The following is an 18,626-nucleotide window of genomic DNA, read 5'->3' on the forward strand; positions in this document are numbered from 1 at the left end:
ACCAGATGTAAAATAGATAGCTAGTGGGAAGCAGCCGCATAGCACAGGGAGATCAGCTCAGTGCTTTTTGACCACCTAGAGGGATGGGATAGGGAGGGTGGGAGGGAGACGCAAGAGGGAGGAGATATGGGGATATATGTATATGTATAGCTGATTCACTTCGTTATGCAGCAGAGACTAACACACCGTTGTAAAGCAATTATACTCCAATAGAGGTGTTATTAAAAAAAAATGATTTGAAATCAAAGGTTTTACCTCTCAAGAAAAAAAAGTGGTGAGAGTTGACATCCTCATCTTGTTCCCTCCACCTTCATCTATCCTGGATAGAAAGCATTGAGCCTTTCACCATTGAGTATGATGCTAGCTATTTTATAGATGCCTGTAGTCATGTTGAAGAAACTCTCCTCTGTTACTGAATTTTTCTGAATTTGTATCATGAAAGATAAATTTAGTCAAATGGCTTTTTCTGAATCTATTTAAACAATCATAACTTTCTTTCCTAAAGAAATATATTAATATGGTGAAATACATTGGTTAACTTCAAAGTAGGATTTTAGGCTGTTAAACCAGTCTTGCATTCCCAAGACAAATACCACTTGGTCATGAATCAGTTTGCTAATATTTTAAGGATTTTAAAAAATTGTGTCCATAAAGTTTAGGAGTCTGTAGTTACGTTTTCTGTGGTATCTTTGTTTGGTTTAGGAATCAGAGTAATATTAGTAAAACAATAAAACAATTGGGAAACATTCTCTTTTCTTCTTTCTGAGAGTCTATGTAGGACTAGTACTTTCTGAAGGTTTTTATTAAATGAAATTTAATAAAGAGCTGCTAAAGTTTTCTCTTTCTTCTTAGGTCAATTTTTATAATATGAGCTTGTCAAGGAATTTGTCTGTTTCATCTGGTTTGGTAAATTTATTGGCATAAGATTATTCATAATATTCCCTTTTGGCATCTGTGTAATCAGTAGTGTTGTTACTTCATTCATTTCTGATACTGTAATATTCCCTTCTGGTGTTTCAGCATTAGATCTGTAGTGTTATCCATGCTCTCATTCTTGATATTGAAAGTATGTATCATCTCTGTTTTGTTTTTTCTGTATCAGTGTGGCCCTTCCTATCCTTGGGTTCTTTAAGTACCTAAAAATCTTAAGCTTTGCAATTAAAAATAATAACTTGTGGGAAAGAAATTCCGGTGAACTCTCTCCTGATAAATCCATTAGATTGATATATGTTAGTGTGACCTGTAAATACACATGTGTAAATAGCTCTCTTGTTCCTTTGAGGGTTAAGATTTGATTTCTGTCTTTGATGTTTTGGTTTTTTTAAATACAATTTGGAAACCCTCTGAATGCTAAGTATCTGAGTGAAAACTCACCACATACTTACTTTTCACTAATTTGAAGTTACAACATTTGCAGGGTTATCTCCACAGCAATTTAACATGCCTCTCATTTTCTTTTTCAGTTGGAATCCACGGGACTAGGTCTTAGCAGTAGTAGACTAAGAACAACTCTAAACAGAATACAAGAAAGCCTCATTGATCTGGTAAGTAATCAATTCTTTTAGGTTATTTAAAATAGAAATTGGCGATCTAATCAACTACATGTAAGTGTATTTCTGTATGTACATTGAGTTCCTGTGTCCCTAGAACATTAATGGCATGCAGTAAGTAAAATGGAGGTTTCTTATAGTCTGATGGAGAGAGAAAGCTGGTATACACGAAAGAATATGATATTGGCTCTACATGCAGTACAAGTTCAAAGAAAAGAAAGGTTTATGTTCAAAATTACTGTCAGAGAATGACTGAAGGAAGAAGTGAGACTTCTGCTTGACTTTGAAGAGTAGGCATGGGATCAGTGGGGAAGAGGAGAAAGAACGGCATTCAAGTTAAGGTTCAGAGGCTGAGCAAGGGCCTTGAGGTGGGAGCAAGCCTGGCCCAAATTTTGGCAGATTTTTGTGATGGGGCATCAGTTTATGCCAAAGAGTTGTGTTGCAAAGAGTGTTTAGGACGACTTTATAAATGGCTTTAACATTTGAGAAGTTTAGGTTTAGTCGGCTATGCAGTAGGGTGTCTGGATTCTTAACAGTGTCATGTGATGAAATGCATGTTTTAAAAAGCTGGGTTAGGTAGTAAAACAGGGCTGATCCTCTATAGTGTTTAAGCCAACATAAGCAGTTAAAATAAAAAAAAATTTTTTCTTATGCTTGGTCACTATAGCCAGAGACTTTTGTTATTCGGTGCATTTCTCTGCATCTATGAATTTTCCTTTATAACGTCACTTACCCAAATAAGCAATCACTTTCCTCTTTTCTCATAAGCTCTATATTATGAGCATACTTCTGTTATTTAAGTTTTTATAAAGCAATGTAATCATTCATTCTTTTAAGAAATACTTGCTTGGAATAATTATTATATGCCAGGCATTGTAGGCCTGGAAAGTCATCAGTGAACAAAAGAGGTAATTCTCGTCTTCTTGGAACTTGAACCTTATTGGGGCAGAGAGACAGATAAATGTATGAGTGTCAGATACTGATCAGTGCCAAGAAGAAGATGAAGCAGAGTGATGGGACAGTGATCTTTAAGCAGAGATATGAATAAAGTGAGAGAGGCGTATGCAGATATTTCAGGTGAGCACTGTTTACACAGAGGAAATAACCTGTATCCATCTCATCCACCCCCCTTAAAATTTGGAGATCTTTTTGCCCAGCACATATTTTTTTAATATATGTTCATAGTCCTAGCACTTACCTTGACACATAACATCTCTTCAATAAATGTTTATAGAGTAAATGAATAAACTCAAATCCTTGAGTTTGGTGTCTCCTGGATTAACCTGGCTTGTTTTCTTGTCCAGTTAATCCTTATCTTTGTTTTCAGAGTCAAGGCTCCTTTTTGACACAGCCATCTATTTCCTTTTCTTTTTTCTTTCTTCATTTTTGGTCTTTGTTGTGTAAAATCCATCATCGGCTTTCAGTCCCATTGGCAGTTATCTGTTTTGATTTTGCTTCTCCTTGTTTGATACTTAGTATAACCTTGACCTGAAGATCTTGTTTTCCAGATCTTCGTCCACAGCTGAAGTTTTTCTTGTTTCTGGCTGAATGCCTCAAGAGTGAAATATACCACTAGAATCATTCACTCTAGCGTTTCTCTGCCAGCTCTGCTAGTTACTAGCTTACTATTGTCAAACCACAGTTCCAGATCTGACCCTTAAGCTGTGGATTTAATGCTGCCATACAGTGTGCAATGAAATAGCATGACCCACTAAACAATGGGACCAAACTAGCTGTTATTTAAGACAAGCTGTCACCCATCTAACGATAACAATGTATCTGTAGCATCTGTCAGACCAGTTCTTTGCTCATTGGATAAGTTTTTTCCTGAATTGGTGTAATAGTCAATTTTAGAAATGCATTTTTTAAAAACCAGCTAGCTACACACCCCTCCCCCATAAATTGATAGATGTGCCTCTTTTTTTCTTTGCCACCTTGTCTTTTAAAAATATCTTTTTTTAAAGACCTTATTCTTAGCATCTCCTAAATCAAAGACTGCACCTTGGATCAGAAGACTCTGTGAGCCGTTGTTCCTCTGTCAGTTTGTAAGGAGCACTGACCTTTGAAAGAGCCTCTCCACAGTCCCCACTCCTCTGATGGATAAGACTCTACAACAATACAGTAGAAGTTTTTCTGAAAATTTCCAATGTTTTACGTGTTAAGTTATTACGCATACTGATAAGCATCGTTTTATTATTTTAAAAAATATATTTGTCATTTACTAGACCTTGATCTCAGGTTTTCATAAGCTGGTATATAAATTTTCTTCATTAATTTGCATCTACATTGGCAGAGAACATTAATTGGTTTCTTGCTATTCAGTACATTCTTTGGCTATTAAAATAATTTATAGCCTAATCTGGAACCACTGGATGGAGGTAGTATTTTTCCTTATATTTCTCCTATGTGTTAGTTAAAACTTTAATAAGCACTTTTTTGGTAATTTTATTTTCTCCATATATATCTTCTAAGTTTTGCTTCTCTTTAAGCTGTAAAAGGCAAAATGGAATCATTATGTTCTTTAAAATGCCACCTGAAATTGTTTATCATATAAATTCACTGTAAACTAAGAAAATTTTTTGACACATGAAATAAAAGTCTAAGAAAAATTGTCTAATAGTGGACAAGCAGGAAAGGAAGCTGGTGTAGGTGGTAATGGTAACCGAAATGTGAATTTTTAGTTATCTACCTGGTGATGCTAAACTGTTTAAGACCTGTGGCCAACTTTGAATCTTTGATAATAAAAATGTATTTTCAATTGATCCAGAAAAGTCCATAAATATTAATTTTCTTTGTGTTAGTTAGTACATTACTGGCAGGAAAGGCTAAAAATATAACTTTCACTGTGAGAGTAAAGATTGATTAAGGTTTCATTTTTTAAAAGTCTTCAAAGAGTTGTATATCCTTTCCTTACTATACTGGTATAAGCTGAAACATGGATCCTGTTTAGGAGCTTTTCCATTTAAGTGTGCAATAAGCACATACCATTTATTTATGTCAGCTTGACATTTTGGGACTTTCTTGCTCTCTTCAAGTGTATTTCCCTAAATGGATCTGTTTTGAAGGTAGACACATTAAGATTTGTTGATGGATTATAAGAGGAGTGTGACACTGAGAAGAGTCAAGGATGGCACCTAACTTCTGGAGAGTGGAGGTGCCATTAATGGGGATGGATAAGACTTTTAGGAGGACACATTTGAAGAGGACATCAAGAGTTCAGTTTCAGATATGTTAAATGTGCTAGAGGTCAGAAGAGGGGTCAGGGCAAGTATATAAATTTTGAGCTGTTGGCATGTGGATGGCATTTAAAACTGTGAGACCGGATGAAATCATGTAGGGAGTAGAATGTAAGTCAGAGAAGTCTCAGGACTGAACCCTGGGGCACTCCAGTGTTTAAAGGTCAGGGGTAATATTCAGAGTTGGCTGTTGGATTTGGCCATAAGGAGGCCGGTGGAGACCTTGCTTATTACTCTTTCTTTGGAGTGAAGCAGACAAAAACCTGGTTGGAATGGGCTTGAAAGAGGATAATAGGAGAGGAAGAGAAGATTCTTATCATCATCTCCATCAATGAAACTAACAGAGGGCCTGCCATGTCAACAGGCATGCCAAGGACTTAAGGTACAAAGAGGGTGAAATTGGTCCCTACCACCCAAGAACTCACAATGAGGTAGGAGAGTTAGAAAACAACAACTGATAAAGTATGCTGTATGCCACATACAGGTATATGTATATGTATAGGCAATATTAACACAAGTAAGATAGTTATTTTTCTTGGGAGACTGAGAAAGTTATAGAAAGGAGGTGAATATGAGTTTATACTTAAAAACTGAGGTAAGAGCCAGGCAGGCAAGGAGAAGAAAGCTGGTAAGACAGGAGTGTCAGGACAAGTGTAGTAAGCAGTCCAGTGTGACTAGACCTTAGGGGTGTAAAGATTATCTTGAAAGGAGACTGGCAAGGTAGCTGTTTGTAAAGGAGTAATATCGTGGCAACAAGTTTAGGCTTTTTTTCTGTAAGGAAGGGATCATCAGTTGAGACTTTTAAATTACGGAGTGATATGATCACATCTCCATTTTAGAAAGATCACCTAGGTATTACTGAAGTAATGACGTGAGGTAGAAACAAACAAGAGAGGTGTCTGTTTAGGCATGATGGAGATGCAAAGGAAGAGGGGGCGGTCAAGAATGATTCTAAGGTCCATCACTTGGACAGTCTGGTAGATGGTGATTAAATAGCCCCCCAGGGACTTCCCTGGTGGTCCAGTGGTTAAGATTCCACGCTTCCAATGCAGGGGGCCTGGGTTCGATCCCTGGTCAGGGAACTAGATCCCACATGCTGCAACAAAGATCCTGTGTGCTGCAACTAAGACCTGGCACAGCCAAATAAATAAATAAATCTTAATAATAATAATAATAATAAAGTATTAAATAAATAGCCACCAGAATTAAATTAAATAGCACAGGCACCCAATTGGTACCAAACCGTATGTAATTTTGTGATTTGTGTGTTGTTGTTGTTTTTTTTGGCAGTAGTGGGGTGATTATTTTCCTTTTTAGTAGAAGGAAATAAATAGTGGAGCTGTGACATTGATTAACTTGCATAGTTCCCTTATCCTGATTCTCCTTAGAGAAAGCACAGTTGTTCCCAAAATAACTTTTAAATGCTAATGAGTAATTAGAGATTGAAGAGTGACAATACCTTTAGTAGAATATAGGATATAAAGAAGAACTAAACAAGAATAAAACCATTTTCTAACTTGAAAGGTTTTATAATATATTATTTCCATTTTGCAAAATTTATAAACCTGTTATAATCCCAGAGTCCTATGCATTTGATGTCTCTTTTATTCGTAAGGCAAATGTTAGAGATTTGTGATTATGTAATTGATTTAAAAAGTGATCTAGGGCTTCCCTGGTGGCGCAGTGGTTGAGAGTCCGCCTGCCGATGCAGGGGACACAGGTTCGTGCCCCAGTCCGGGAAGATCCCACATGCCACAGAGCGGCTGGGCCCGTGAGCCATGGCCGCTGAGCCTGCGCGTCCGGAGCCTGTGCACCGCAAAAAAAAAAAAAAAAAGTGATCTAGATTTACATTTTGTACACTTCTAGATTTGTTTGTGTTCAGTTTTTGTTCTGTAATTTTCTTTGAGGATCTATTAAGGCTCAGCCCACTCTACTCTTTGTACATCCTTTCTTTTATTTCCATTTACCATCTTCCTTCAAGTCAGTAATCTATCCCTAGAGATATACAATACAGTTGCTTCTGTTTCAGTTTAGAACTACATTTTAGTCCTGCCTTCTTGGGATTATACCAAAGTTACCTTGATTAAGGTTTAGGTGTAAAATGGTTAATCACACCGTAATTTTGGATTTTACCAGCCTGGTCCTGGAGAGGCAGTCTGTTCTTCCTCGTTTACAAGTTCTTGAAGGGCATCTCACTATTGTCTCTGTGAAATATTTGTCAATTCATAAAGATTCCTTGTGTTGGCCAATTTTAGGTCATGCACAGATAATAGCATATGGAGTTGGATCATTTTCACTTAGTATAAAAAGGAAAGTTCTAGTAGTTAAAAAATGTTAAAGGAGGAAAAAAAGAACTGAAACTAAGTGTAATTAACGTATGCCTGAGAGCATTTTAATTATAGCTCCAGTTTTGTAAAATCACATGGGTTATTGCTATTAGATTTGCTATTTCAGGCTGTGTGTGTATGTGTGTGTTATATTTTCAGGAAGTTTCAGCTGATCCTACTGCCACGCTCACAGCAGCAGAAGAGAGAAAGGAGAAGGTACCGAGCCCCCACCTCAGTCACCTAGTGGTTCTGACATTTGGGGATACATTGTATGGGTTGGCGGAAAGAGTGGTAGCCACAGAATCCCTGTAAGTTGTTAAAAACAGTTGCTTTGCCATTAAATATTTAAGAAAGATTATAAAAGTAAGCACTGTATTCTAGCTGTATGCATTTCCCACTTCTAAATATTCCTTAAATTACTCAATATTTCTGAGAAGTATATCCTAAAATAGATTACCAATCAGTTTTTAAAATTGCATGGTTGATTTTCAGGTGTATAAATGGAAGGAGGGTAATCTTTTAAGTTTCTTTAGCAGCATGATCCTTGCTTTAAGTAAGACTTTAGAAAAGCATGTTATAGTATAGTACTTTATAGTTTCCCATTGAATTATGATTCTAGAGAAACTGTAGTTGCATTGTCAGTTTAGTGTTAAGTGTAGCCGACCCTTGACATCAGCAGGAGTGCATCCTGACCTTTATAAATCCCCAAGGTCTTTAATAAAATGAGAGCTTATAACTTCTTCCATAAAATATGGTCCAGTATAATTTAAGAGTTTTTGTATATAACAAAAAGTAGTGAAAAACAGTATGACTACCAGCAGTCTTCAGCTGAATGATAATGATTCATGCACGTGTATGTCTCGTGTATGCATGTGAAGTTCATGTCTATGTCTCAGCCAAGTTCCACTTTATTTCCAGTTATGAATGTTTGGGTTATTTCTGAAAAGTATCAGGTGTTAAATCTGTGAATTCATGGGTCTGTTGTATGTACTTACATGGGAAATCCTTCTAAAAATACTGTTGTATTCTTTCTTCAATCTTTTGTGTTATCTGTGCTCATATCTTACATGCAAAGCAGCATAACTGTACACCTTGTGGTAACCAGATTAGCTCCTTTGAAGTCATCCTTCTTTCACATCAGCTCACGTTCAGTGATAACTCAGCATTAATTTTTGTGTGAATTGTAAATGAGTGTGTCAAGTGGCAGTGCAAGGTAGTTCTTTAAAATGGAAAATAATTTTAATTGTTAAACTTTTGCTCAGAGATCTTAAAGATTAGTTACACAAAAAATATTGACAAGCTCTAAATACTGTGTTTTGTTTACATGGTGGACTATTTATTCCCTTTAGGGTATTCTTGGCTGAACAGTTTGAGTTCCTTCAGCCACATCTGGATGCTGTGATGCCTGCAGTCAAAAAACCCTTTCTTCAGCAGTTTTATTCTCAGGTCAGACATGTCTTATATATCATTTCAACTGTGAGCAAGATAGGACTGTCACATGTTATTTAGGTTATTTTTTTTTTTTTTAACTAGTGGTCAGTCTCTCAACATCAGGAGAGGTGGATTAGAATATTTGTTTATTCATTCATGAATTCCTATATTAAATAAAAACTTATTGAGCACCTCATATAACTTTTAGTCTAGTAAGAGAAAGAGCCAATTAAAACTATATTACACTAAAGTATAGTTAAGGGAAAGAAACAGTGGCAGGGTATTTAACCTTGACTGGAGGTGGAGAAGGGGGTATGGTTGGGGGTGGTTATCTAGAACGGCTGTCTTGAGGAAGTGTTGTTTAAACTGGACCAGAGAGAAAGAGGGTGAGAGGAGTATATTTTGACTAAGGTAGTGGCTTATATGAAGACCTACAGATGAGAGAGCACGGTGTGTGTGAGCAGCTAAGGAAAATTCAAATTCCCAGAGCGGGGAAGAGGGCCAGTGATGAGAAAGATGGCCGGAGTGATTAAGCAGAAGTCACATGACATACAGTGCTCCCAGCCAGGAGCTGGACTTTGTTCCAAGGGTACTGGGAAGCTACTGGAGGTTTTGAAAGAGGTGGTGAGTAGCATGGTGAGGTGTGTGTTTTAGAAAGCACTTTGGGGGAAGTGTGAAGAATGGACCTCAGGTGGCAAACGTAGAGGCAGGAGACTGGTTTGAAGACTTTTAGACTAATGTGGATGAGAGATGATGGGATCTTGAGGTGCAGTGTGGAAGTGGAAATGGAAATGGAGAGAAGTGAAAAAATCTGTAGTTTTGTAGTTGAATTGTCAGTGGCCTCAAGTTTGTTGAATATCTCAAAATTATGTTTTGAGTAAGACCTTTGCCCACGAGTTAAAGTATTTTCATAGTTTAAGTCTCCAATTGTATAGTGTTTTATTTTCAGATATGTGTACTAGAAACAGGAACAAAATATATTTTAGAAATTTGATACTTTTAGAAAATATGTGGTTTCATTTCTGTGAAATTTATTTCAGACTGTCTCAACAGCCAGTGAACTACGCAAACCAATTTACTGGATTGTAGCTGGTAAAGCCATTGATTATGAACAGATGCTGCTCCTAATGGCTAATGTGAAATGGGATGTAAAAGAAATTATGTCACAGCACAACGTATATGTAGATGCACTGTTAAAGGCAAGTATTCTGGGAAACATCTCTGTTAAAGATAATTCTACTAAGGGAATTATTCCTGTAATTGCAATAGCTCCAAAATTGTGAGATTATAGTTTGTACCACATTCTAGCATTCTTGTGATATTAAAGTCCCTGAGTTGGATTAGGATTTCTTTCCAAATTTTGTGTTCTTTTAGACCCAAGAATACTTTGTAGATTTTTTGTTTTTGCTCAGTAATATCCCATTTTGAGTTAAAGTCTGATTAGTGTGTCTTAGCTGGCTTCATATTATGTAATCTCAATGGCCATGACTGTAGTGACAAGAGGATATTTCTGTTTAATTAGAAGATATTTCTAGAGTTGTGTATATTCATTAGCAAGAGACTACACCCCTGATTATTCTAAAGTTTTTTTTCCAGAAATCACATTACTTTTGCAATGTGTCATGCAGACACCTTTGTGTTCAATGACTTAACATTTATAAGTTTTCTGGAAAGAATTGTGGTAATTTTTTTTCATTTATGCATCAAGAGATATTTATAAGTCACCTGACATATGCCATGTACTGATCTTGGTGCTGGCAATATAGATGTGAGTTAAGGAACTTATGTGCCATCAAGGAATTTATATGCCAGTGCAGGGACAGCAATAAAGAGATACATTAATATATAATATGTCAGGTGATGAATAGTCTGGTGAAAAAATAACCAGCAGAAGAGGGATAGAGAGTGGCAGGGTGTGGGTTGGAGAGGAATACCATTTATTTACTTATGGTCAGAGAAGGACTCTGATAAAGTGAGAATTGAGGAGAGGCCTGAGGGAAGTGAGGAAATGAACCATGTGCACGTCTGAGGTGAGGGAAGAGCATCTGAGAAAATGAAAACAGCTTTCAGAAAAATTTTGCTTTTCATATTTGTCAGCGAAAAGAAATTGGCCCTTCTTAGCTCTTGACTCATCTCATTTACACCAACATTCTTACCTACTTAGTCCAAGGCAGTAAATAATAGGCTGGGACACTTGAGAACCAGTAAACAAAGCCAGAGATCAAAACAGAGATAGCAGCTGAATTCAGCTGGTGTGCCAGCTCCCAGTGACGTCTGGCACCTTTCTAGAGGGCTGGATTGAGGACTTTCGGGCTGTCCCCAGACTCAAGGAACTAAGGGTGCCAGATCAGTTAACAGTGTCTAGGTATTAGCATGAGATCTAAGCATGCTCTATAATTGCCACCCTGGAAGAACTTTGATTTCTAGATCACCTAGGAGACTTCAGCTGGAAATTTTAATTTGGAATGTAAAAGATACATGTAATTTATAAATTATAAATTTATTTATAAATTTATAATTATAAATTATAATTTATAAATCACACCCCTTCTGTTTTTGAAAAGTTGATTCTGTTTTTTATGACATGCTAATTATGGTACTTATGGGGATGCAAGAAAAAAGAGACTTCTGCCTTCAGTGAATATACATACTAGAAGAGGCTACTTGCTTCAATTATTCTTAATTCCAAGAAACATTAATATTATAAGAAAGAACCAGTGTTATTCAGATTATTAACCTGAACCCAAGTTTCAGCAGTTTAAGACTTTCTCTCATAAAGAAACTTTTATGGGACTTCCCTGGTGGCGCAGTGGTTAAGAATCCACCTGCCAATGCCGGGGACACGGGTTCGAGCCCTGGTCCGGGAAGATCCCACACACCGTGGAGCAGCTAAGCACATGTGCCACAACTACTGAGCCTATGCTCTAGAGCCCACGTGCCACAACTACTGAAGCCCGTGCGCCTAGAGCCTGTGCTCCGCAACAAGAGAAGCCACTGCAATGAGAGGCCCTTGCACCACAACAAAGAGTAGCCCCCGCTCGCCACAACTAGAGAAAGCCTGCGCGCAGCAAAGAAGACCCAACGCAGCCAAAAATAAATAAATAAATTTATTTTAAAAAGGAAAAGAAACTTTTATGATAACTTCTGTTACTTTTCCAAGTCCAAACCTTTAGGTCAAAGCAGTCTGCAAAAGAGTCTGTCCCAAAAGAATCATAAGTAAAATGAAATAGTTTTATTATTCATTTAACAGTAAGCATTCCTGAACATTGGATTTAGCAATGAGTAGAATGGTATTTCATATAGTAAGCCTATAAATTTATCTTTAAAATATTAATGAAAAGTATTGAACTATGACTCTTGAAATCTAAAGCAGAGTTTACTGTAGTGAAGCATAAATACAGTAGCAAATACTGTTTTGCTAGATCCATTTTTATGATAACTTTTGTTCTGTTACTTTTCCAAGTCCAAACCTTTAGGTCAAAGCAGTCTGCAAAAGAGTCTGTCCCAAAAGAATCATAAGTAAAATGAAATAGTTTTATTATTCATTTAACAGTAAGCATTCCTGAACATTGGATTTAGCAATGAGTAGAATGGTATTTCATATAGTAAGCCTATAAATTTATCTTTAAAATATTAATGAAAAGTATTGAACTATGACTCTTGAAATCTAAAGCAGAGTTTACTGTAGTGAAGCATAAATACAGTAGCAAATACTGTTTTGCTAGATCCATGAAATGAAAAAGAGGAAGAGCAATTACTTATTTACTTTGATTTTCAAAAGTAAGCTTAGTGGACTGAAGACCTACTTCTTTCTCATAAATGATTAAAAGCAGTTAACTGTCAAAAATCATTTAAAAATTGTGATTTAGGAAGCAGCCAGAGATAACACAACGATCATGTGGTAGCTTGATTGTTGATGATCAGATTTTTTTCCACCTGTGTGTTATTTGAACACATGTCAGTCTTGACTTGGTACACATTGTGTAGTTTCTCTATTTAGGAAACTAAAGAAAAATATATCATTTTAAGGCTTGTTAAATTTATTTGAACTGTATTGTCGAGAAAGGATCAACAGTATTTACTTTTGTAAATGAACATATTTAGATGATAATAGTCGAAAGAAATCAGAAATAAATTTACCGAAGGGTGAACCATCTGCTTCTTTCATGTAGCTGTTGGAATTGTGTAAATTAGTTACATATATTTTATTTTTAGTAGAGTGGTATCACAAAAGGTACTAATAAGTAATAAAAATGTTCAGTTTTTCTATAGGTAATGAGATAATGTATATTATGGAGTTTTTTTGGTGCTAAAAATTTACAACTATTACATGACTTTTCAATCATTCAGTATGTAATAATTTATTTACTTTAAAAGAATGTTTAGGAAAGAGAATAATTTATCAGATTGCTCTGTAAGGAGTACAGCTACAAATTACAAATAGTTCACTCTGAGGTGAAAGCTATTAAAACGCTTTTTTAAAATCTGGGTTTCTTAAAGATATTTTTAGAGACATATTAGTTATTAAGCCTTTTTAATCCATACTGACAGTCATAGAAAAATTTGAGGTGTAGAAACACTTGAACATTGTTTAATCAGTTAATGACACATTTCCTTTGAGCTGAAATGTAGTGTACTCTGTATTACAACATGCTTTATTCAATTTGATATACTTAAAAAAACACACTAAGTCCAAATTATCTTTGGCATTATCTCTCTTTATTTTACTTGATTTCATTCTGAGCGTTTTAAAATCTTTTTTGCCTCTAAGATGGGAAAGCAATGTAACATTATAATTATATTCACATATGGCCACGATTTTTGTCTTCTTAGGAATTTGAGCAGTTTAACACGAGGTTAAATGAAGTTTCTAAGAGAGTTCGGATACCCTTGCCCGTGTCTAATATACTTTGGGAACATTGTATACGTCTGGCTAATAGAACAATTGTGGAAGGGTAAGTTTTTCATGAAAGCATTATCTGATTCTTCAGTGATAAATCATAATATATGAATAACATTATATGTTATCACTAATGGATGCAGAGAATAGGTAGAGATAGTGATAAATAGTGATAAATAGCAGACAGTCTCATAGTAATTCAGGTTTAACTTTGGAATGTAATTAGAAAAGAGACCTTAAACGCCACTGTGTCACTTTTTTTTCTTGCTGATGACTTAGAATCAGCTAGTAGAGGAGTGAGGAATGCAGCATCTAATGGTTATCTGAAAATTAAACTAGTAATAATTATTATTACCTAATAACAATTATTACAGTGTTGATTATACATAGCATTCATTGAGTGCTATTTGTCATTTATTGAACCAAACCCTTCACAGGATTCTATCACCAAATCCTAACATAAACTCTCTTTGGTGGTAGTATTCTCTCCGTTTTGTCAACAGAGAGATAGCCTAGCCTCAGAAACTCAAGGCTAAAGAGGTTAAGTAACTTGTCCAAGTTCACACAGTTTTTAAATGCAGAGAAGGCTTACGAACTCCTCATTTTCTAATGGCAAAATCAGTCCTCATAACCACTATATCACTGTTAATATCATTATTATATCATTGTAAACCGTATCAATCTTTCATATGTTGAGTTTACAGATCAAAAGTAATTTTCCCACTTACTCAGAGACCATGCTTACTCTGCCTGTAACATGTAGAATACAAATAAGAATCAGTAATACATTTAAAATATCCCTGGAAAGCAAACTGCTATTTCAAAGACCATTCACAGTGATCTAGAATTGCACATCAGTTGAATTTTCACACTATCATTTATCTGATTTCTCATTGGTTCTTATTTGTTATAAAAAAGAATGTGTTTGAAAGTGGAAGTGACGGTGACAAGCTGACAACAGCCTTGGCATTTCGTATAATACACCATCCAGTCTGTTAGGGTTAGGGTTAGGGTTGAAACCAGCAGTGCTGTAAATCCCAAAATGGCTCTCCGTCGACAATCATGACTGGATTGTACTGTTAACAAATTTATTTAATAGTAAAAAGTGAATAACAAATGTTATATTTGTGTATAAAACACTTCTTATTTAAAAAAAAAAAAAGCTTGGTCACTTTAAATAATATAAACTAGTTTTCTTGAAGATTTCCTTAGGGGAAGTACCTCATTTCCTAGTGTTGAATTCTCCACAGTTTGTACGATTGAAGGAATGAGACACTGACTTATGAATAATAAAATGTACTGTTAGGGTTAACATATTTATTCTTATTACTAGTCCACCTTAGAACACAGTTTTTTAGTAGTGTGGGGTCTCAGAATAAGTCTATAAAGTGTTTTTTTTATGAAAAATATGTATGTACTTTCTATGCTTATATGCTTACATGTTTCTTAGGTTTGCTGAATGTTTACGGGAGAGTTATTTCATTTGTTTTCTTTGCATTGAGTAGTTAAAATATTGAACAGTTTTATGAAGCTAAGATTACTTGGGAATATTCATAGCTTAGTTTTATAAATAATTCTTGGCAGCCAGATTAACTGGAATACCAGTTAAATACCAGTTTAACATTCTTAAGAATGTTAAGAAATGTGTCATTAACTGATTAAACAATGTTCAATTATGTTAATTGAGTAGGCAGAACTATGGTCTGTAGAGCAGGAAGAAACCTTAGAAGTTATTTGATCTTTTTGCTTTGCAAATGAGGAAACTGAGGCCCAGATAGGTAAAATGACTGCTTAGTGACAGGGCTGGAACGCAACCCAGTCCTTCTGACTCAAGGCTCATGTGCTCTTTTTTCTCATAGAATCTCACCAAATGTGGATTAGAGAAAAGTTTAAGTACCTAAAGGTTTCTTTTTCTAACCATCCCATCATTTATGTTTTTTTTTATTCTTGTGTGTCCTAGATATGCCAACGTCAAGAAGTGTAGTAATGAGGGTCGTGCCTTGATGCAATTGGATTTTCAACAGTTTTTAATGAAACTTGAAAAACTAACAGATATTAGACCGATTCCAGATAAAGAATTTGTGGAAACCTATATTAAAGCCTACTATCTAACTGAGAATGACATGGAACGCTGGATCAAAGAGCATAGGGTGAGAGCTGGGAAACAGTTAATTAAGTTTTTATTCCTTATCCGTTGTGCTGTTCTTGTCTAGTATATTATGTAATTCAAAATCATATGGGTGAAATAGAAACATTTGCTTTTTTAGCATGAACTACTTATGCCAGTTCTTTACCATATTCACACTGTTAATGCAATGCCCTTTGCCTAATCAAATCCTTTTGAGACTTTGTGAACTGTAGCAGTAATTATCTGGAAAAACAGCCAGAGTCTGAACTTTAGCTGTGTTTATCCTGCAGCTGTGTTGTAGGAGAAGGCTGAAATTGGTTAACATCAGGACAAATTGAATATAGCAACACTGAAATGATTCACAAGCTAAAGTCTGTTATATAACTTAAACCTTCTTGTAGCCCTGAACAATGAATGGATGATGGCCTGAACACACTGACATGTAGTAGTGATGACTGGTATATTAATATTTAAATAGCTAAATTTAACCTCATCCTACATTAGATTTTACCTTAAGTATAGGTGAGATTATTTTTCTTTTGTGTGAATATATAGGTAAGTAGAGAAAAATACTACTTATAGCAAGTGTTATTTTGGATGCTGAATTTTTTTGACACAGTTCAACTCAACATATATCACCAGAGAATGCTCAATACAGGGAGCTTTTCGGTATGATTGTTATTATATATCATTTGTCTAGATAGGCAGTATGTAAAGACAGATTTAATGAAAATATGAGAAGTGTTAAAATTTATCACCAAATCTTATTCCATCAATAACTCTAGTGTTCACATTTATTAATACTGCAAACATCATGGGTAAAAACTAAGTAAATTTTTATTTCATTTGACTGGGTAAGGAAGTAAGGAATTATTTATATTTACTTTATCAGGCTCATCCTTTCTAGTTTCGACACTCTAGAAAAATGAAATGAGTTTTAGTCTGGACCATTAGCCTGAACTTTGTGTAAATGTGCCCACTGTAGGGCAGTTTCAGATCTTTGAGAGCAAAGTAGAAATGTACATGTTATTTTCAGTGATTTAATCAATACTGCAGAATTGAGAAAAATGTCACCACTTTTTGTCCCATTGACCTCCGTCATTTGAGAACCAAAATGCTAAACCAGATGCAGATGAACTGCTGATGTTGCTAGAATCCATTTAATAAAGTAAGCTGTAAACACTTTGGGGTTGGTACTGAGGAAGGGGTTTGGGGTAAAAGGACAAGTAGCTGAAGAGAAAAATCACAGCTCGTAGCGGTCCATTATTTGATGTAAGAACGATGCCCATTTTAGGGTTTCTTCTTTTAATATAGTGGACTAAAATTTTTAGTAATCGTATTTTGGAAAAGCTTTAACTAACTGATATTTGTAATACAGTGACATTTTCCCAGCAGCCTGGATTGTCCTGTTTTCTGAGAACTTTCCACAATGTCTAGTGCAGTGCTTGGGTGGTACTTTCTAAATGTTGAGTGATTACTTGAGAGAATTTATGAGGTGTTTACAGGTGCTCTCAGAGATCAGATACACAAACTGAGCAGCTTGCTGAATTTTTAAGATGAACTCTTTCTCATGTTTTGAAATTGCACTGTTTTTATTGGTTACCTCCAGTGAAGACATGTTCTTTTCTTATTAGATGATAGTACACAACTCTTTCCTGAGCTGAACTCTTACTGTTCATCCTCCAGAACCAAATGAAGATGTAAAACTTTCTGATGAGCTCCTATTCATGCTCATCCTAACAACTTATCTGAAATTCAGGAACTAAATTGATTTGTACAGTAAAATAATACTTATATAGTTGACCCTTGAACAACATGGATTTGAACTGTACAGGTTCACTTATATGCAAATCTTTTCAATAGTAAATACTATAGTACTACATGATCCTCGGTTGAATCCTCGAATATAGAGGAACCTTGGATGAGGAGGGCTAACTATAATTATGTGCAGGTTTTCCACTGCATGGAAGGTCAGCACCCCTAATCCCTACATTGTTCAAGGGTCAACTGTAGTCTTAAAATTTTACTTTCTAGCTACCAATTATAATACGAGGGTTTAAAAACCAGTAACTTTTTGTCCTTTGTTACCTTATTCATTTGTTATATCTCAGAAGAGTTGTTCTGTGGTTGGAGATTTTTTTCTTTTACCTAAAATGTTTGCAAAAGGTACAGTGCTAGAAACTGCTTACTTAGTGGCATTTTAAAATTTTGAAATGCCAGTGTATTTTGATAACCTAATAACAAAGACTGTCATAGAAAGAAGCATAGTGTGTGATCTTAATTGGTATGTCATGTGCCATATTAAAAAGATTCTAGTGCTTCCTGTTTCAAGTGTGTACTATAGGTATCCTTATTCCCCACTATTACAGCTCTATAAACAGTGTGTCTTCCATGTCTTGACCTCAGTTTCCACTGCTTTACACTGATTTCTAGTGCTCAGTAACTATCCAGAGACCTGAATATCTGTCTGCCTGTTTTTTGCATTGATCACATACATGTGTTTTAGTGTACTAAATTTGAATCTTCTTTTTTCGAGCAGGAGTATTCAACGAAGCAGCTGACCAATCTGGTAAATGTTTGCCTGGGATCCCATATCAATAAGAAAGCAAGACAAAAACTTCTCTCAGCTATAGATGATATAGACAGACCCAAAAGATAATGAACACAGTCCTTTTTCCTCAATGACATTGATCTTCTCTCAACATACATGACATGAAAGCCAATTTTTCATGCACTCCTGACAACTGTCTTAAGAAAACTTTGTGCATGTTCTTTCCAACTGGAAAGTGGAAAACATTGGAGTTTGTGTGGTGTTCTCAAATGATTTTTATATGCCCCGTTTGCTTCTCTTCAATTTTTAGTTTCATTTGTTGTATTTCTTTCTTGAAATGATATTGCCTCATCATAACTATTGTTATGTGACTACAGTTACACCTTTTACTGAAGAATGTACTATAAATATATGATTAGATACCACAAAAAAAAAAAAAAAAAAAAAAATATGTGGGGCTTCCCTGGTGGCGCAGCGGTTGCGAGTCCGCCTGCCGATGCAGG

The 18,626-nt window shown here is 35.6% G+C and overlaps 1 protein-coding gene across 2 annotated transcripts in view; it reads left to right on the forward strand.

Moving 5' to 3' along the window:
• The window catches only part of VPS50 (VPS50 subunit of EARP/GARPII complex), a 138,737-nt gene extending 120,156 nt beyond the window's left edge, over nt 1–18,581 (forward strand). For both annotated transcript variants that reach the window (XM_024130486.3, XM_028490011.2), the window contains 7 exons: nt 1,464–1,544; nt 7,273–7,421; nt 8,463–8,559; nt 9,585–9,743; nt 13,378–13,499; nt 15,405–15,594; nt 18,112–18,581. In XM_024130486.3, the coding sequence (XP_023986254.1) occupies nt 1,464–1,544; nt 7,273–7,421; nt 8,463–8,559; nt 9,585–9,743; nt 13,378–13,499; nt 15,405–15,594; nt 18,112–18,231 (918 nt within the window). In that variant the 3' untranslated portion in view covers nt 18,232–18,581. The remainder of the gene's footprint in view (nt 1–1,463; nt 1,545–7,272; nt 7,422–8,462; nt 8,560–9,584; nt 9,744–13,377; nt 13,500–15,404; nt 15,595–18,111) is intronic.
• The last annotated feature ends 45 nt before the right edge of the window (nt 18,582–18,626 follow it).

The sequence above is a fragment of the Physeter macrocephalus genome, chromosome 5, assembly GCF_002837175.3.
Source record: "Physeter macrocephalus isolate SW-GA chromosome 5, ASM283717v5, whole genome shotgun sequence".
In the NCBI taxonomy this organism is placed as follows: domain Eukaryota; kingdom Metazoa; phylum Chordata; class Mammalia; order Artiodactyla; family Physeteridae; genus Physeter; species Physeter macrocephalus.